This window comes from Heterodontus francisci, chromosome 3, assembly GCF_036365525.1.
Source record: "Heterodontus francisci isolate sHetFra1 chromosome 3, sHetFra1.hap1, whole genome shotgun sequence".
NCBI classification, from domain to species: Eukaryota; Metazoa; Chordata; class Chondrichthyes; order Heterodontiformes; family Heterodontidae; genus Heterodontus; species Heterodontus francisci.
Window position 1 is genome coordinate 160,557,902 of NC_090373.1, and position 21,073 is coordinate 160,578,974.

Genomic DNA, 21,073 nt, shown 5'->3' on the forward strand with positions numbered 1-21,073 from the left:
ATTAGCATGGATAGAAGATTGGCTGGCTTGCAGAAAACGGAGTATGCATAAATAGGTCCTTTTCTGATTGGCAGGATGTGACGAATGGAATCCCACAGGGGTCTGTGCTGGGCCCTCAACCTTTTATAATTTGTATCAGTGACTTAGATGAGGGGGAGCGATGGCATGGTAGCTAAGTTTGCAGATGACTCAAAGATAGGTATGAAAGTGTGTTGTGAAGAGGACATACGGAGGTTGCAGACTGACATAGATAGGTTAAGTGAGTGGGCAAAAATCTGGCAGATGGAGTATAATGTGGGAAAATGTGAAGTTGTTCACTTTGGCAGGAAGAATAAAAAAGCAGAGTATTACTTAAACGGAGAACGACTGCAGAATCCCAAAGTGCAGAGGGATCTAGGTTCTAGTGCATGAGTCACAAGAAGTTAGTATGGAGGTACAGCAAGTAATAAAAAAGGCTAATGGAATAATGGAATGCTGTCCTTTATTACGAGAGGAATTGAAAATTAAAGTAAGGATGTTATGCTTCAGTTATACAGGGCATTAGTGAGACCACATCTCGAATACTGTGTGCAGTTTAGGTCTCCTTATTTAAGAAAGGATGTAAATACGTTGGAGGCAGTTCAGAGGAGGTTTGCTAGATTGATACTTGAAATGAGCGAGTTGTCTTATGAGGAAAGGTTGGACAGACTGGGCTTGTTTTCACTGGAGTTCAGAAGAGTGAGGGGAGACTTGATTGAAGTTTATAAGATCCTGAACGGTCTTGACAAGGTGTATGTGGAGAGGATGTTTCCTCTTATGGGTGAATCTAGAACTAGTGAGGAGGAAAGCCTTAGATTATAGGACGATATAGATGGGCTGGTAAGATGGGTAGAGCAGTGGCAAATGGAATTTAATCCTGAGAAGTGTGAGGTGATGCATTTTGGGAGGACTAACAAGGCAAGGGAATATACAATGGATGGTCGGACCCTAGGAAGTACAGAGAATCAGAGGTACCTTGGTGTACTTGTCCATAGATCACTGAAGGCAGCAGCACAGGTAGATAAGGTGGTTAGGAAGGCATATGGGATACTTGCTTTTATTAGCCGAGGAACAGAATATAAGAGCAGGGAGGTTATGATGGAGCTGTATAAAACGCTAGTTAGGCCACAGCTGGAGTACTGTGCACAGTTCTGGTCACCACACTATAGGAAGGATGTGATTGCACTGGAGAGGGAGCAGAGCAGATTTACCAGGATGTTGCCTGGGCTGAAGCATTTCAGCTATGAAGAGAGACTGGATAGGCGAGGGTTGTTTTCCTTAGAGCAGAGAAGGCGAAGGGGGGACCTGATTAAGGTATACAAAATTATGAGGGGCAGAGATAGGGTAGAAAGGAAGAAACTTTTTCGGTTATTTTAAAACTCAAGATTAAAGGTTTGGAGCAGTGTGTCCAACCTTTTCATGTGGGGGTCACATTACAATCTTTGTTTTACACAGGGCGCCAGTGAGACAATTTTGGAAAGGTAAAAGCATTAAAAATTCATCTAACTGTTAATCAAAACAACAACAAATGTCAATTTTTGTGAAGAAGCTTTAAATGAGAAGACTAATTTATTGACTTACTTTCTTATCACTATGTTGGACACTGATTTAGTGACATACCTGGCATTTTTTTGCTTGCACAAGTAGTCAATGTCTGCCTGCACACTTGTGAAGCAATGCAGAGTATTCTGGATAGATGTCCATCTGTCAGGAATAATCTTGATCGCTGTCTCTCCCTCCTCTCTCTCTGCTGCTTCCTCCTCCCGCCCCGTGTTTTTTTAGCCCCCCGTGTTTTTTCAGCCCCCCGTGTTGTTTCAGCCCCCCGTGTTGTTTCAGCCCCCGTGCTTTTTCAGACCCCCCCGTGCTTTTTCAGACCCCCCCCCGTGCTTTTTCAGACCCCCCCCCCCCGTGCTTTTTCAGACCCCCCCCCCCCGTGTTTTTTCAGCCCCCCGTGTTATTTCAGCCCCCCGTGTTTTTTCAGCCCCCCCGTGCTTTTACAGCCCCCCGTGTCGTTTCAGCCCACCGTGGTGTACCCCCCCCCACCCATGGCGTACTCCCCGCCGTGGTGTACCCCCCCCCCCCCCCCCCCCCCGTGGGGTACCCATCTCCGTGGTGTAACCGCCCCCCCCCCCCCACCGTGGTGTGTACCCCCCCCCCCCCCCCGTGGTGCACACTCCCGTGGTGTACCCCCCCCCGTGTTGTTTCCCCCATGTTCTTCCTCCCGCCCCATGTTCTCCTCCCTCCATCCCGTGTTCTCCTGCTCCTCCCCCTGTGTTTCCCCCTGCCCCGTGGTGTACCCCCGCCTGTGGTGTGTACCCCCCCCCCCACTGTGGTGTGTACTCCCCCCATGGTGTGTACCCCCCCCCCCGTGGTGTACACCCCCGTGTTGTTTCCCCCATGTTCTTCCTCCCGCCCCATGTTCTCCTCCCTCCACCCCATGTTCTCCTGCCCCTCCCCCTGTGTTCCCCCCCCCCCGATGGTGTACCCCTGCGGAGTTGTTCCCCCCCGTGTTGTTCCGCCCCGTGTTGCTCCCCCCCGTGTTGTTTTCCCCATGTTCTTCCTCCCGCCCCATGTTCTCCTCCCTCCACCCCATGTTCACCCCCCCCCCCGATGACCTCCCCCTCCCCCCATGTCGTCGTCCCCTCCCCCCGTGTCGTTCTCCTACCCCCCCAGTGTTGTCCTCCCCCCCCACACCGTGTAGTCCCCCCCGTGTCGTCCTCCTCCCCCCGTGTCATCCTCCCTCCCTCCCCCCCCCCGTGATCCTCCCTCCCCCCACCGTGATCCTCCCTCCCCCCCGTGTCGTCTTCCCCACCCCCCGTGTCGTCTTCCCCACCCCGCGTGTCGTCTTCCCCACCCCGCGTGTCGTCTTCCCCCCCCCCCCCCGTGTCGTCTTCCCCCCCCCCCGTGTCGTCTTCCCCCTCCCCCGTGTCGTCTTCCCCCCCCCCCCGTGTCGTCTTCCCCCCCCCCCCGTGTCGTCTTCCCCCCCCCCCCCGTGTCGTCCTCCCCCCCCCACCCCGTGTCGTCCTCCTCCCTCCCCCCCATGTCATCCTCCCCCCACCCCCCCCGTGTCGTCCTCTCCCCCCCTCCCCCGTGTCGTCCTCTCTCCCCCCCCCCCGTGTCGTCTTCACCCCCCCGTGTCGTCTTCCCCCCCCGTGTCGTCTTTCCCCCCCCCCCATGTCGTCTTTCCCCCCCCCCGTGTCGTCTTCCCCCCCCCCCCCCGTGTCGTCCTCCCCCCCCACCCCTTGTCGTCCTCCTCCCCCTTTGTCGTCCTCCCTCCCCCCATGTCATCCTCCCTCCACCCCCCCGTGTCGTCCTCTCTCCCCACCCCGTGTCGTCCTCTCTCCCCACCCCGTGTCCTCCTCTCTCGCCACCCCCCCCGTGTCGTCCTCTCTCCCCTCCCGTGTCGTCCTCTCTTCCCCCCCCCACCCCATGTCGTCCTCTCTTCCCCCCCCCGTGTTCTCCTCTCTCCCCCCCCGTGTCATCCTCTCTTCCCCCCCTGTGTCGTCCTCTCTTCCCCCCCCCCCGTGTCGTCCTCTCTTCCCCCCCCCCCGTGTCGTCCTCTCTCCCCCCCCGTGTCGTTCTCTTTCCCCCCGTCTCGTCCTCTCTCCCCCCCCCCCCCCCCCGGTCTCGTCCTCTCCGCCCCCCCGTCTCGTCCTCCATCCTCCCCCCGTGTCGTCGTCCTCCTCCCTCCGTGCCGTCCTTCCTTCCCCCCCCCGCCCCGTGTCGTCCTCCACACCCCCCCTGTGTCGTCCTCTCCTGTATCGTCCTCCCCCTGCAGTGTCATCCCCTCTTTGTGTTGCACACCCACATCTCTGTGCGGTCCCCTCCTTCTCTGTGTTGTTTCCCACTCTCTCTGTTCCCCCACTCTCTCTGTTCCCCCACTCTCTCTGTTCCCTGGCACTCTCTCTCTTCCCCCCCGCCCCCCCTCTCTCTGTCCCACCTTTCCCTCTCTCTGTCCCCCCGTCCCTCTCTCTCTGCCCCCCCTCTCTTTCTCTCTGCCCCTCTCTCTTTCTCTCTGCCCCTCTCCTTCTACATGCCACTCTCTACATGCCCCCCTTTCTCCACATGCCCCTTTCTCCACATGCCTCTCTCTCGACATGCCCCTCTCTCTCTACATGCCCCTCTCTCTCTACATGCCCCTCTTTCGATACGCCTCTCTCACTCAATATGCCCCTTCACTGCCTCTCTTTCTCTCAGACCCTCTCTCTCGCTCTGCCCCCTCTCTTTCTGCCCTCTTTTTCTCTCTGCCCCTCTCTCACTCTTTGGCCCTTTCTCTATATGCCCCCCTCTCTCTCTCTATATGCCCCCTCTCTCTCTATATGCCCCCCTCTCTATATATGTCCCTCTATCTCTCTCTGTTTGCCGCTCTCTCAATATGCCTCTCTCACGCTCTGCCTCTCTCTCTCTCACGCTCTGCCTCTCTCTCTCTCTGTCCTCCCTCTCTCTCTGTCTCCTCTCTCTCTCCCTCTGGTCGCCCGCCCCCCCCCCCCCCCCCCACCACCGTCCCCTTCTCTCTCTGTCTCTCTGTCCGACCCCCCCCCTCCCTCTCTCTCTGTCCCTGTCCTCTCTCTCTCTCTCTGTCCATTGCTGAGATCGATGTTACGACCAAGGCAGGAGGCGTAAAGGCCTGCTACCCGACCCGACCCTGACAGGACCGATGACAATTTTTTTTTTTATTCATTCATGGGATGTGGGCGTTGCTGGCCAGGCCAACATTTATTGCCCATCCCTAATTGCCCTTGAGAAGGTGGTGGTGAGCTGCCTTCTTGAACCGCCGCAGTCCATGTGAGGTAGGTACACTCACAGTGCTGTTAGGAAGGGAGTTCCAGGATTTTGACCCAGTGACAGTGAAGGAACGGCGATATAGTTCCAAGTCAGGATGGTGTGTGACTTGGAGGGGAACTTGCAGGTGGTGGTGTTCCCATGCATCTGCTGTTCTTGTCCGTCGAGGTGGTAGAGGTCGCAGGTTTGGAAGGTGCTGTCTAAGGACCCTTGGTGCGTTGCTGCAGTGCATCTTGTAGATGGTACACACTGCTGCCACTGTGCATTGGTGGTGAAGGGAGTGAATGTTTGTGCATGGTGTGCCAATCAAGCGAGCTGCTTTGTTCTGGATGATGTCGAGCTTCTTGAGTGTTGTTGGAGCTGCACCCATCCAGGCAAGTGGAGAGTATTCCATCACACTCCAGACTTGTGCCTTGTAGATGATGGACAGACTTTGGGGAGTCAGGAGGTGAGTTACTCGCTGCAGGATTCCTAGCCTCTGATCTGCTCTTGTAGCCATGGTATTTATAAGGCTACTCCAGTTCAGTTTCTGGTCAATGGTAGCCCCTAGGATGTTGATAGTGGGGGATTCAGCGTTGGTAATGCCATTGAATGTCAAGGGGAGATGTTGGGGATGGTCATTGCCTGGCACTTGTGTGGCGCAAATGTTACTTGCCATTTATCAGCCCAAGCCTGGATACTGTCCAGGTCTTGCTGCATTTCTACATGGACTGCTTCAGTATTTGAGGAGTCGCGAATGGTGCTGAACATTGTGCAATCATCAGCGAACATCCCCACTTCTGACCTTATGTTTGAAGAAGGTCATTGATGAAGCAGCTGAAGATGGTTGGGCCTAGGAGACTACCCTGAGGAACTCCTGCAGTGATGTCCTGGAGCTCAGATGATTGACCTCCAACAACCACAACCATCTTCCTTTGCGCTAGGTATGACTCCAACCAGCAGAGAGTTTTCCCCCTGATTCCCTTTGACCTCAGTTTTGCTAGGGCTCTTTGATGCCATACTCGGTCAAATGCTGCCTTAATATCAAGGGCAGTCACTCTCACCTCACCTCTTGAGTTCAGCTCTTCTGTCCATGTTTGAACCAAGGCTGTAATGAGGTCAGGAGCTGAGTGGCCCTGGCGGAACTCAAACTGAGCAGGTTGTTGCTAAGCAAGTGCTGCTTGATGGCACTGTTGATGACACCTTCCATCACTTTACTGATGATTGAGAGTAGACTGATGGGGCGATAATTGGCCGGGTTGGACTTGACCTGCTTTTTGTGTACAGGACATACCTGTTTGGCATGCAAGTAGTCCTGGGTTGTCGCTTCACCAGGTTGACACCTCATTTTGAGGTATGTCTGGTGCTGCTCCTGGCATGCCCTCCTGCACTCTTCATTGAACCAGGGTTGGTCTCCTGGCTTGATGGTAATGGTAGAGTGGGGTATATGCTGGGCCATGAGGTTACAGGTTGTGGTTGAGTACAATTCTGCTGCTGCTGATGGCCCACAGCACCTCATGGATGCCCATTTTTGCATTGCTAGATCTGTTCGAAATCTATCCCATTTAGCACCGTGATAGTGCCACACAACACGAAGGAGGGTATCCTCAATGTGAAGGCGGGACTTTGTTTCCACAAGGACTGTGCGGTGGTCACTCCTACCAATACTGTCATGGACAGAAGCATCTGCGGCAGGCAGATGGGTGAGGACGAGGTCAAGTATGTTTTTCCCTCGTGTTGGTTCCCCCACCACCTGCCCACAGACCCAGTCTAGCAGCTATGTCCTTTAGTACTCAGCCAGCTCGGTCAGTAGTGGTGCTACCGAGCCACTCTTGGTGATGGACATTGAAGTCCCCCACCCAGAGTACATTCTGTGCCCTTGCCACCCTCAGTGCTTCCTCCAAGTGGTGTTCAACATGGAGGGGTACTGAGTCATCAGCTGAGGGAGTGCGGTAGGTGGTAATCAGTAGGAGGTTACCTTGCCCATATTTGACCTGATGCCATGAGACTTCATGGGGTCCGGTGTCAATGTTGAGGACTCCCAGGGCAACTCCCTACTGTAGACCACTAGTCTGTGGGATAGCTCTCCCAACTTTGGCACAAGCCCCCAGATGTTAGTAAGGAGGACTTTGCAGGATCGACAGGGCTGGGTTTGCCATTGTCGTTTCCGGTGTCTAGGTCGATGCCGGGTGGTCCATCCAGTTTCATTCCTTTTTATTGACTTCTTAGTGATTAGTTACAACTGAGTGGCTTGCTAGGCCATTTCAGAGGGCATGTAAGAGTTAACCACATTGCTGTGGGTCTGGAGTCATATGTAGGCCAGACCAGGTAAGAACAGTAGATTTCCTTCCCTAAAGGACATTAGTGAACCAGATGGATTTTTACAACAATCGACAATGGTTTCATGGCCATCGTTAGACTAGCTTTTAATTCCAGATTTATTAATTAAATTCAAATTCCACCTTCTGCTATGGTGGGATTCGAACCCATGTCTCCAGATCAATACTCTGGGTCTGTGGGTTACTAGTTCAGTGATAATACCACTACGTCACCGCCTACCCATATGTCGGGTTCGGGTCGGGTCGCACTTCTGGGTCCGGCATTCGGGCTCGGGTTGGATTTCCTTTGCAGACCTTTAGGGAGGAATGCACTGTCGTTTCTAGTTCCACTTCTCCACAGGTCACAACATACATTTAAATGTTTACCCTGATACCAATGCGGTCAATCATATACTCAGAACCGATGAAAGGTCACTGATCTGAAATGTTAACTCTGTTTCTCTCTCCACAGATGCTGCCAGACCTGCTGAGTATTTCCAGCAATTTTTGTTTTTATTTCCGATTTCCAGCATCTGCAGTATTTTGCTTTTATTTATATTATTATGGAAAGATGTCATTTGTCCCTTTTTTGTCTGGCGTCCCAATTACACGTAAACATCTGTCACTGGGATCTTGGTAGAACAGTTCTTTTCAGGTGATGTTGAGGATTAGTTTGGCAGACCTTTCAGGAGAAATGTGGTAACCGTTCAGTCTGTTTCTTACGCTTGCTTTTCAGTGCTTCTTAAAGAGATCAAAAAGCTGGCATGCTTTTCAAAGAGATGGAACAAGCTGAGTTGGGGTTTGCTGCCTTGTCAAGTTTTCTCTAACTGTTTTTTTAACACTGTCCACCAACTCCGTCCAAAGCGAAACCAAAAACAGTCTCTCCAAAAGCAAAACTCCAAACAGCAGGTCATAAAAAGCCCTGACCCTCATAAATCTTGCCCTGTCACTTCTCTGTAAACATCTCCCGTTAGTCCAAGGTTTCTGTTATTTATTTATCTTAAAAAAACAGGGTCCAGTAACAATGAAATCTTCATCCTCCAAAAAATGAATCCATTTCCACAATTTAAATATAAGTCCTCAAAGATTTAACAAAAAATGGAAGCAATGTCGTAACAGCGGGAACAACGGTTTCCAAACTTGGGACAACTTCCTGGTTTTATGGCGGGCTATTTTTTTAAAAAATGGGAACCCAACAGAAAACCCCAAAGCTGTCTGAAGTTTCGAAACCACTGTTCCCGCTCTCAGCAGCTGTCAACTGTGACTCTGGACAGAATTGTTAATGAGCATTAGACAAAGATCTGAACTTAGAAATTCCAATTTAGCTGTGAAATTGACGGGTTTTTTTAAACTGGTCTGGTAGGAAAGAAGAAGCCAGTGGGAAATTTCTCATCCCTGAAATTAACACGCACCTCAAAATTTTTTTACCATGGACACTGGTGTCCGAGGTACGGACACATTGCCGATCCCTGCTCTTAACTGCCCTTTGAAATGTCCTAACAAGCCACTTAGTTCAAGGGCAACTCGGGCTGGGCAATAATTGCTGGCCTTGCCAGTGACACCAATAATTTTTTAAAAAGCAAAAGACGAGGGGTGGGACTGTTTGCTGACATTGGTAGTGTTCAGCTCCGTTCACAATCTTCTGATGAACCAGCCCATGTAAACTACATCAGGATTGGCGTCTCTTCAGTCTCCTAGATGGAACTGTAACTCTTTCTGGACTGTTCATATGAAGAGGGTTAAATCCAGTTGGAGGTCCTGATGATATTTCAGTTGCTCACGTGAACTCTTGGCCTAGTGCCAGTTGTGAAACATAGAAACGTAGAAAAATAGGAACAGGAATAGGCCATTCGGCCCTTTGAGCCTGCTCTGCCATTCAATACGATCATGGCTGATCATCCAAAATTAGTACCCTGTTCCCGCTTTCTCCCCGTATCCCTTGTTCCCATTAGCCTAAGAACTATATCTAACTCTTTCTTGAATATATTTAATGATTTGGCCTCAACTGCTTTCCGTGGTGGAGAATTTCACAGGTTACCACTCTCTGGGTGAAGAACTCTCTCCTCATCTCAGTCCTAAATGGCTTTCCCCTTATCCTTAGACTGTGACCCCTGGTCCTTGACACCCCTGCCATCGGGAACATCCTTCTTGCATCTAGTCTGTCCAGTCCTGTTAGAATTTTGTAAGTTTCTATGAGATTTGTTTTTATTTTAGAGATACAGCACTGAAACAGGCCCTTCAACCCACCAAGTCTGTGCCGACCAACAACCCATTTTTTATGCGAATTCTACATTAACCCCATATTCCCTACCACATCCCCACCATTCTCCTACCACCTACCTACACAAGGGGCAATTTACAATGGCCAATTTACCTATCAACCTGCAAGTCTTTGGCTGTGGGTGGAAACCGGAGCACCTGGCGAAAACCCACGCAGTCACAGGGAGAACATTCAAACTCCACACAGGCACGACCCAGAACTGAACCCGGGTCGCTGGAGCTGTGAGGCTGCGGTGCTAACACTGTGCCACTGTGCCGCCCAATCCCCTCTCATTCTTCTAAATTCTAGCGAATACATACCTAATCAACCCAATCTCTCTTTATACGTCAGTCCTGCCATCCCAGGGATCAGTCTGGTGAACCTTCGCTGCATTCCCTCCATAGCAAGAACATCCTTCCTCAGATAAGGAGACCAAAACTGCACACAATACTCCAAAAAGTGATATTATAAATTCAAAGCAAATGTTGCACATATATACAGTATCTTACAAAAGCAAAATACTGCAGATGATGGAAATCTGAAATAAAAAAAGAAAATGGTGGCAATACTCAGCAGGGCAGGCAGCATATGTGGAGAGAGAAACAGAGTTAACATTTCAACTCAATGACCTTTCATCAAAATGCTTTTGTATTAGTGTTTAATTCACTGCCACTTCTCTTCCAGGAATGACCACATTGAAGAAGTTCTGCTCTTCTCTCCGATGGGATTTGCATTTGTCTCTTTTACCTTGTTCACCTTAATTGCTTTCCCATCTCCCTTCTCATGTTTGATCAGAGATGTACCAAAACTCGCTTTCACAACCATATCTCCTTCCTCAACAACTGACTCCGGCTCCAGCTTATTCACTGTGCACTCCAACTAATTTTTTTTTTATTATTTCCAAAATATACTTTATTCATAAAAATCTGTAAGAATTACATTGCCAAACAGTTTCCAAACAGCACCAAAAAATACAAACATTGCAAGGGAGATCAGTTTCCTTCAATACTGTCATGAGTTTCTTCCCAACCCTTCGTTACACAATTGTCATGTCAATTACAGTTTTACATTTACAGCAACTGAGAATATTACTGTGCACTCCAACTAATGTTCATGTTTCGGATCCACCCAAGATTACACATATTTCTTAGAAATTCAGCATTCCACTGTTGTCACCACATCCAACATTGTCTTAGTTGCTGTTGTTAATCCATTAGCATGGTATTAGCATGTTATCAACTAGTTAAATTCACTACTGTGAAATGGTATTCAGTATTGCAACTGCTGAACTGCATTTTATGCTTGGGTGGATGTTTTGCCCATGGCATGAAATTTGTTGTCTGTTAGATTTTGACCCCCTTTTAATTTTATTTTTCCACAGACTAAGGTGGAAGACCTTTCAATTTTTTCTGGAGCAGAAGAAGTATTTGCATTTCAGCGCACGGTCTCACGACTCACGGAAATGCAAACTGAACAGTACTGGAATGAAGGAGACAGGAGAAAGAAGTGATTTTTCTGAGTGAAAAGCAAAGTTAATTGTAAATCTATAATACATTGAGCAACAGATCAAATTTTAGTTTAGTATAAGAACTGAGTGGATTCGTACCTTATTTGTTAGCGTTTTGTTCACTGGACCATTAAGATTCTTTCATACAATGGTTTCAAAGATTTGCTGGACCCAAACTGATGTGCAGTTGTTTTTAATTTAATCGCCAGTTTTCAATGGTCCAGACATTATGGTAACCCAAGTTTGTTATCATCTAACCACTACTTCCTGATTCATCTCATCTTCTGTTTTGTACTACATTATCTCGGTGATATTTCCATGTTATGAAGTTTGGCCCTTCACCTAGGCTGCTCCAACAAAAAGATAAGAAACCACAGAACAAGAAAAAGCCATTTGTTCTGTCAAGTGCACTCCTTCCACAGCCAGTGTGCAATCTCCCATTGTGGGCTGTATTCCATCAATTTAATGTCCTCAGGGAAAGCTCTGCATACATATTTATATATTTAAACTCCACAAATAAAACATATTTAACATAATCTTCAAAGAACATTTTTTTTTCTTTTTGCTGGGGGTCAAGATAAATTAATAGTTTGAATGCCAGTTTGACATTCAAAGACCTAGAGGTTGAGACGCACCCAAAGGGGCACGGGGAGCAATCCCTGCACTTAAATGTTGAGGCATCACCATCGAGCCAGTAAGCTACGGACAGTAACAAGCAGCTCACTGGTGAAGTAGAAGACTGGTTTTCTGCAACACTGGCAGTGTTCCTTAGGTAAGTGATGAAGGGGGTGCCCAGGAAGAGTCGTGGTCAGATCAGAAATGAAATGGTGGCAGGGAGGGGGGGGTCAGGGTGAGGTAGTTGCTGGGATAGGAGGGTGCGTGGCGAAGGGGCAGCCATCTTTGAATGAAGGCTCCAGATTCAGGTAAGTATACTTTAAAATCTTGTTGCTTGCAGCCAAATATTGTGATCTGTTAGGCCAAATATAGACCTGCTCTTCTTGAGTGCTGCCTCAGGGCAAACTAATCTGACAGTGGGGGTTGTAAACAGGTATGAGGTCCATAATTTGCACATGTGAAGTGTCTAATGCCTGTTTTGTTTTTTTGGCCTTTACCAATATTGCTGGTTGTGCATTTTTAGCTGTAAATAAGCATGAGCCCCCTGCCTGCCATATTATTGGAGGCCTAGGAGGCTGTACAGCCTCTGAAATATGGGCACTGCATGACTGAATTTCTAGACTAAACTCCCCTCCTTTGACAAATATCACCAATCTCTAGATAGTATGTGTACCAAATGAGTGCTCTATTTGGTGAAAACAAGAAAGGAGAGAACCAAACTGACCACTAGGACCAATTATGCTCATAGATTACCACTCCACAATTGACCAATTGAAGAATGGCATTGAGAAATGCCATGGAAAATTTTTAACTGTGGATTTTGTCATGCTTCTCACTGAATGAAGAAATATACAGGAAGGAAATGGAGTTAAACATGAGGAAAAGTTATAAATGAAAGAATTAATAGGAAAACTTCATTGCCTTAACTGTAAGGAAGTCATGTGTAAATTACTAGGTATTTATATTTCAGAAGAGTTTTAATTTGCATATTGTTTGTAATGTAAATTTTAATAGTTACAGATAACTACAGATTCACAAATCATTAAACCAGGAATTTCCTCCTCTCTAAGTTTGACTAGGTTATTAATTATGTCCCCTCTTTCTGTCCACCCTGTCAGTGTTCCTGGTAAATATTGATGAAAAGTAATTGTTCAATATTTCTGCCATCTCACTGTCATTATCTGAGAGTTTATCATGTGCATGCCTTAGTGGCTCTATCTTTATCCTGATTTATTTTTGTTTATGTGTCTGTTATTACAACCTGGTGAGGGAAGGCGTCTAGGGTTCCCTCACAGCCTTCACCTGGTCTTACTGTAACAGGGTTGAATTTGAAACACACCATGTTTTTAGCTCCCCCTTGGTGAATCCTTGTTCACTGCTTTCCAATTATAAGGCAAAGAAACCAGTACAAACGGGCTTTTTTAGGTTTAAAGAAGAAACGAGATTTATTAAACTTGAACTTAAACTCTAATTTGGTTGTATTCTTAAACCTTGTTCACTGTAGGAGACTTTTTCTATCTTGGGGTTCATGTGGCTTCAGTGGATTCAGAGGCTTGTGAGAAAGAAATGGGAGCAGACGGGAGAGATTTTCTCAGTCCAGGAGCAAACAGTCTTTCTCAGTTTAAAAGACCCTGGAGCAGCCAGTTAGTCATATGACCAGCTGGTCTAACCAGTCCTGGATTGTACCACCTTGGCAGTCTCTGGAATGCTTCTCTTACACACAATACTTGGTGATCAAGATCCATTGTGGGTTGAATGTGTCAGGGAATGGTCCTTTGTCCTTCCAAGCACTGTCTGTTAATATGCAAATGTCTTTTTCCAGCCACCGCTGATCTGTTTAACAAGTGATTTTCTCTCTCCGGCAATAGTTTACAATCAATGTTCATGACAAAATTAATGTGCCTCATTCTTGGCAGGTGGGAGCCTAGCATGACACCTCCACACCCAGTGGAATGAAATGCGATTTGAGAAAAATACATTTCATTCAAACGATCAAGAGAAAATACAAGATACAAAAAAAAACATGCATTTCTCTCATTCATTCACAAATCCTAAAATTTATTAAATTCATGCCTTTTTTGGCATCCCAATAAACATGTGGTTCGTTTTTGGGGAAGTTTCTCTTCCGTTTGCCCATTTCCATGGCTGCCTAGGGTCTTTGTTCCTGCTGAGGTAATTTTTTTTTGCTCAGGAGAGGCAGTAGTGGGCGGGTCTATCCTGAACTCTCTCTCAGTGCTTTGCTGAGTCATGCAAAAGCTTTTGACTTTGGGGGATGGGTGGTTCTCTTTGGTTTTGACTGTGGGAGAGGATTCTTTGCTAATCTCCCCTTTGTCCCAGAGGACACCTCTGTCTGCAGGTATTTGTAAAGACTCTACTGCACTCTCCTGTGGCACTTCGACTAGGTGAGGCATCACCCTCACATTTCCTCTGCCCCCTAGAGGCCTTTCTTTGACTGTGCAGGTTCCTGTAAATGCTGTTAGCAACTCTGCTGGGGTGCTTCTAGTGTCTGCATTTACGTAGGAGGATGTGGAGCCTAACTTTTCACATTCTTTGGGGTTGGCTGACCAGACAGTTGGGGTTTTCATCCAGGATTCCTCCTGGACTTCCTTTAATCTGCCCTCTTGGTCACTTTTTCCCCTTTCCTGTCTAACCTTTTGCCAGCCTTGTGCCTGCCTTTCCCCTTTTGTTCTCGGCAGGTGTCCCTTACAGTTCACCAGCCCTCTGCTGGAGTGTCCTCCTAACACCGGTACAGGGCTTAAGGGTGCAGGTTTCGCTATAGGTTGGTGTTTCTCCTCAACCTGGCACATGTGGCAACTCCTGCAGTACTCCACCACATCTTTGTGGAGTTTTGGCCAGTCAAACAGCTGTCTTATGCAGGCTTTGGTCTTTCATATACCGGCATGTACAGCCACTGTAGTCTCATGGGCCCTTCTTAATATTTCTCTCTGGTACCTCCGCGGCACCACTAACTGATGAACTACTGCCCACTCCTTGCCCTCAGGTCTGTGAGGAGAACTCCATTTCCTCATCAGTATCTCATTCTTTACATAGTAGCAGTCAGGGACTTCCTCTGCTTTACTTTCAGACTGGGTAGCCTGTGCTAACTGTCGCAATATTGGGTCGGCTCGCTGAGCCTCACCTAGGGAAAATCCATTTAATTCATTCCCTGGGTCTCTTGACTTTCCAAAGAGAGTCTCAGACAGACAGACCTGGTCATCTGCCTGCAGTGCCAATGCAGTCTCCTCTGGGGGAGCTGGTTTGATCATGGCCTGATCCACTACACATTCAGGGAAACTGCAGGGGTCAGTCTCCTGCCACAGCCCTGTCTCTCTGACCTCCTGCGGTCTTTCTTTCACTACTGGGGGAGCTACCACCTTCACCCCGGCCAGATCATTACCTAGGAGCAGGTCAACCCCGTCCACAGGCAAACTGGGGACAATCCCTACGGTCACCGGTCCCGAAACTAGATCGTACTCCAGATGCACCCGGTGTACAGGTACAGGCATACACTGCCCTCCAATACCATTCACCACCATTCTGGTGTTCACTGCACTCTCTGGGGGAAAGGTCAGGCCTTTTCCCAGTAAAAGGGATCTAGTGGCCCCTGTGTCCCTGAGAATTGCTATGGGCTTGCTTGCCTCACTCAAGGGGTATGGGGTTACTTTCCCTTCAGACACAAAACCCTGACAGCCTTCAGGAATCCTATAAAAAATGTTCCTGCACTCACAGCCATAAGCTTCCTGGGTCTCACTCTTACTGCATTTAAAGTCACAGCTTGTTCTGCTGTGCTTTCCATGAAGTTTGCTTATTCACTGAGCAGGTGTGCCCTGATTAACCCTACAAGTTTTCCCTGTAGTTTCCAGCAGTCAGCTTTTAAATGCCCTGCTTTATTACAATGGAAGCACACAGGTCTCCGGGTCTCACTCTTGCTCACAGCACCTTCCTTTTTGGCTGGAGGAGAACCCCCTGTGTCTCTTGCTTTCCTTTCTTTCCTAGGACTGCTTGGGCTCCTGTCACCTTCCACCCTTTGTCCTTTTCGGATTTGGGGGTGACTAGGAAAGGTTCTTCCCCAGGAAACCGACTTATAAATTAAAGCAAATGCATCAGCCAGAGCAGCCGCTTGCTGGCTCTCTGGACCCACTGCTCCTCTACATGGGTCTTTATGGAGAGTGGGAGAGAGTGTTTAAATTCCTCTAACAGAATTACTTCTCTGAGATTCTCACAGCTGAGCTGTACTTTAAGAGCCCTCAGCTACTGGTCAAAAGCCAGCTGCTTACTTCTTTCAAACTCCAGATAAGTTTGATTAGCTTGTTTCTTGAGGGTTCTAAACTTTTGATGATAGGCTTCGGTTACTAATTCATTTGTCCCGAGGATAGCATTTTTGGTCCGTTCATAATTTGATGAACTCCCATCTGGCAACAGGGAATAAACGTCATGGGCTTTTCCAGTTAGCTTGCTTTTAAGAGGCCGGATTTCAGCTGGCCATTTTAGCTGCCTTGCCAGTTTCTCAAAGGACACAAAATGCACTTCTACATCCTCCTCGTTGAATTTGGGAATTAGTTGAGCTAGTTTTAACAATTTTGTACCCAGCCCTGAATTACGCTCTTCCATATTGATCGTGCCTTCACCGGGGTTACTCTGTCACACTTTACTTAACTCAAGCTGTCTTAGCTCTCTTTCTTCGCATTCTTTCCAGAAGGTTCTTTCTCTCTCCTTCTCCTGCTTCTTTCTTTCACCTGTTTTTCTTTTTCTTTACGTTCCTTCTAGAAAGCACTCTCTTTCTCTCTCTCCTGCCTCTCTCTTTTTCCTCTAATTCAAGTTTCCTCTGTTCCAATTGTAGTTTGCTAGCCATACCCTGTCGGGGTCTACTTCTAACTTCCTCAGATCCAAGGGAAAAATGGTTGGTCACTAGTCTTAGGAGTTCAGACTTCCTAGCCTTGCCACATGCAGTGATCCCACACAGCTCAGACATTTTCCTCAACTTCTCCATAGATGGTGCGTTTAACTTATCCCAAGTTACTTCACCCTGGCTTGGGGAGCTACTAGCTTCAGTCGCATACATGTTAGTATTCAAGCACACACAAACACAAGAAAATCTGTATTAATCTTGCTCTTTTTTGATTGGGAACAAATTGGCTTTCCACTTCCAGTTTCTTTCATTTGTCTGTGGGTAAAATCCGGATGCTAGCACCCAAATTTCTGTTGTGACCCGGTGAGGAAGATGTCTGGGGTGCCCTCTCAGCTTTCACCTGGTCTTACCATAACAGGGTTTAATTGGAAAGATACCGTGTTTTTAACTCCCCCCTTGGTGAATCCTTGTTCAGTGCTTTCCAAGTGTAAGGCAAAGAAACCAACAAAAACAGGTTTTCTTAGGTTTAAGGAAGAAAAGTTGAAATTTATTAAACTTAAACTCTAATTCGGTTGATGCCTATGGATACACGATACACAGGTGCAAATAGAGACAGAAAAGAGCAGAAGAAAAATAAAGTGGAAAAATTTGAGGTAACATCTGAAGAGTTTTTGTTATGGTTCTTCGAGCTCACTGTAGAGTCCTTGATTGTAGGTCGATCTTGCTTTTCGTTGGTGCCCAGTATTATTATGAAACCTTGTTCACTGTAGGAGACTTTTCTCTCTTGGGGTTCATGTGTCTTCAGTGGATTCAGAGGCTTGTGAGAAAGAGATGAGAGCAGACAGCAGAGATCTTCTCAGTCCAGAAGCAAACAGTCTTTCTCAGTTCAAACTCTCTGTGGCTAGTTCAAAAGACCCTGGAGCAGCCAGTTAGTCATGTGACCAGCTGGTCTAACCAGTCCTGGATTGTCTAACCTTAGCAGTCTCTGGAATGCTCCTCTTGCACGCAATACCTGGTGATCAAGGTCCATTGTGGGTTGAATGTGTCAGAGAATGGTCCTTTGTCCTTCCAAGCACTATCTGTTAATATGCAAATGTCTTTTTCCAGCCACGGCTGATCTATTTAATAAGTAATTTTCTCACTCCAGTAACAGTTTAAAATCAATGTTTATGACAAAATTAATGTTCCTCATTCTTGGCAGGTGGGGGCCTAGCATGACACTGTACAGTATTTCTCCCTTTTTATATTCCTTGACAGGTTAATTTTTTAGTTCCTCTTTGCCTTGCTAATTGTTTTCTGACTTCTTTCCTAACCACTTTATTTTGCCATCCCGTCCTTTATTATTTACATTCTTAGTGTTTGTCTTTTCCTTTAGTTTCAATTTGCCTTATCTCTTTATTCATCTCATTTCATTTGTTCTTGTTTTTTAGTGGAATATATTTCTACTGAACCTTTGTAAATGTTTTCCACTACTCTTCTATCTCTGTGTTTGTCAATATTTTTCCACTTTATCTTCGCTGGTTCCATTGTGACGCCCTCGGAATTAGCTTTTTTCCAATCTGTTACTTTGGTCTTTGTCTTACTTGTGTCTTTTTCAATCATTATCTTAGGTGATTGCAATCACAATAAAGTATAAATGTTCTACATTTACTTTTCATATCCACTGTGGTTCATTTTCCATTATTAGATCCAGCAGTGACTGCTTTCTTGAATTTCTTGCTGACTGGGTAAGAAAGGGGATAGTTGAAATCTCCCATGATTATTTTATATTTTTTGCCTATTTCATAAGTTTTCTTGGTTATTTCTTGCTCCACTTCTCTCCCAACAATAGGTGGTCTGTAGAAAAGCTACCATTAGTGTGATTGATCTCTTATCCTTCATCTCAGGGTTGTCCACCATACGGCCCGTGGGAAGGATCTGGCCTGCCAAAGGTTTCCATCTGGCCCGTGGATGTATTTCAGAGATGAGAAATTTTCCATTGTCATCTTCCTTCAGACTGGCTTTTTAATAAAATGGCACTGTCAGTTTCACAGCTGACAGGTGCTATCATCAGGAAAAGCAGTTTCCCAACTTTGGACAGATTCGTGATTTTCCAGCAGGTTCCAAATTATTTTTTAAACCCGGAATCTGTCCGAAGTTGGGAAACTGCTGTTCTACTCCCAGCACCTGTCAGCTGTGAAACTGACAGTGCAATTTAAAAGAAAACAACTGACCAACCACAAATCTGCTATGCTGAGTGGTCCCACTTCTGCAACTGTCGGGGGTGGGGGGGGGGGCGTGGGTGCAGGGAGGAAACAGAGAGAGGGGGACAGAGAGAGAGAGGGGGGGAATAAGAAGAGAAGGGGGACAGAAAGAGGGATGGAGAGAAGGAAAGGGAGCAATCAAGATCATTCCTGACAGATGGACATCTATCCGGAATACTCCACATCGCAACAACAAGTAAGCGGGCAAACATTGACTACTTATGCAAGCAAAACTATGTCAGGTATTTCACTAAATCATTGTCCAACATAGTGATGAGAAAGTATGTCAATGAATTAATCTTCGCATTTAAACCTTCTTCACAAAAATGCAGATTTGTTGTTTTAATTAACAGTAAGATAACTTTTTAAGACCTTTATCTTTCTGGAATTGTCTCACCGGCCCCCTATGTAAGATAAAAATTGTAATGTAGCCTCCCACGCGAAAAGGTTGGGCATCCCTGCTTTACCTTCATCCATATAGATTCTATTTCTCATTTAATATTGGTTATGCCCCTATTTCTACTGTCATTATGATATCTCTAATTAGTGCAGCTACCCTGTCTCCCCTTCATCCTTTCCTATCCTTTCTCAATATGTTATATCCTGCAATATTGAACTGCCAGTCCTGTTCTTTATGTAGCTAAGTTTTACTTGTTCAACAACAAAAACAACTTGCATTTATATAGCGCGTTTAACATAGTAAAATGTCCCAAGAAACTTCACAGGAATGTTTTCAAACAAAATTTGACACTGAACCACATAAGGAGATATTATGAAAGATGACCAGAAGCTTGATCAAGCAGGTAGGTTTTGCAGAGAGTCTTAAAGAAGGAAAGAGCGGTAGAGAGGCAGAGAGGTTTAGGGAGAGAATTTGAGCTTCAGGGCTTGGCAGCTGAACATGTGACTGCCATTGTGGAGTAATTAACATCAGGGATACTTGAAGACCAGAATTGAAGGAGTACAGATATCTCAGAGGGTGGTTGGGCTGGAGGAGATTGCAGAGATAGGGAGGGATGAGGCCTTGGAGGGATTTGAAAACAAGAATGACCATATTAATAATTGATGTTGCTTAACCAGGAGCCAGTGTAGGGTCAGCGAGCCCAGGGTGATGAGCGAATGAGACTTGGGACAAGTCAGGACATGGGTGGCAGAATTTTGGATTACTTCAAGTTTATAGAGGGTAGAATGTGGGAGACCAGTCAGCAGTGCATTGGAATACTAAAGAGAGAGGAAATATAAAAATGGATAGCAAGAATTTCTCCAGGTATTTAAAAAGGAAAAGAATTAGTAAAGTGAGTGTTGGTCCTCTGGAGAATGAGAATGGGGAGTTCATAGTAGATACTAAGGAAATGGCAGATGAAATGAACTAATATTTTGCTTCTGTCTTCACTATAGAGGATACAAAAAACATTCCAGAAATAGCTGTAAATCAGGATGTGGAAGGAAGATAGGAACTTGGTGAAATTATAATCACCAGGGAAGCAGTACTGAGCAAACTGATGGAGCTGCGGGCTGACAAGTCATCAGGTCCTGATGGGCTTCATCCTCGGGTCTTTAAAAAGAAGGCCAATGAGGTAGTAGATGCGTTGGTGATAATTTTTCAAACTTCGCTAGATTCTGGAAAGATTCCATCAGACTGGAAAGTAGCAAATGTAACCCCCATATTCAAGAAGGAGGCAGAAAACGGGTAACTATAGGCCAGTTGGCTTGACATCTGTTGTGGAGGAGGTGTTAGAATCGATTATTAAGGAAGCTATAGCTGGGCATTTAGAAAAACTCAAGGTACTCGGCAATAGTCAGCATGGTTTTGTGAAAGGGAAATCATGTTTAACCAATTTTTTTTTTTGATATACAGCACTGAATTTAATGGAGTTCTTTGAAGGAGTAACATGCACTGTGGATGAAGGGGAGCCTGTTGACATACTGTACTTGAATTTCTAGAAGGCATTTGACAAGGTGCCACATAAAAGGTTATTGCGCAAAGTAGAAGCTCATGGTAGGGGTTAACATATTGGCACGGATAGAAGATTGGCTGGCTGGCAGAAAACAGAGAGTATGCATAAATGGGTCTTTTTCTGATTGGAAGGATGTGATGGGTGGAGTTCAGCAGGGGTCTGTGCTGGGCCCTCAACTTTTTACAATTTATATCAATGCGCTGGATTTTACCTTAGGTGGACGGGAATTCACCGCTGACGTAAAAGTCGGTGGCGAAACCGCTTCTGCCTAGCCCAGGGATCTGCCCCGCATTTTACGGGTCCCCGGGCTTTAAGTATGCTAAGGCGGGACTTCCACCCAACCAATCAGCGGGCCAGCAGCTCTTACTCCCAGCAGCACCACCGAGAGCATTGGCCACTGCTGGGACTGCAGCCCAACTGACCAGATGGATCCAGGAGACGAGGTAAGTTGGGCATGCCTCACCAGGCCGATCAGTCCTTCCCTGCTGAGGCTGGAGTGGTCGTTTTGGGGGGAGGGGGCATCTTGGGTCCTGAGGGAGCGTTGGGA

General features: G+C 46.8%; 1 protein-coding gene across 2 annotated transcripts in view; it reads left to right on the plus strand.

The window, feature by feature from the left end:
• Positions 1 to 12,937, plus strand: part of afg1lb (AFG1 like ATPase b) — a 215,575-nt gene extending 202,638 nt beyond the window's left edge. For both annotated transcript variants that reach the window (XM_068027166.1, XM_068027167.1), the window contains one exon: positions 10,739 to 12,937. In XM_068027166.1, the coding sequence (XP_067883267.1) occupies positions 10,739 to 10,867 (129 nt within the window). In that variant the 3' untranslated portion in view covers positions 10,868 to 12,937. The remainder of the gene's footprint in view (positions 1 to 10,738) is intronic.
• The last annotated feature ends 8,136 nt before the right edge of the window (positions 12,938 to 21,073 follow it).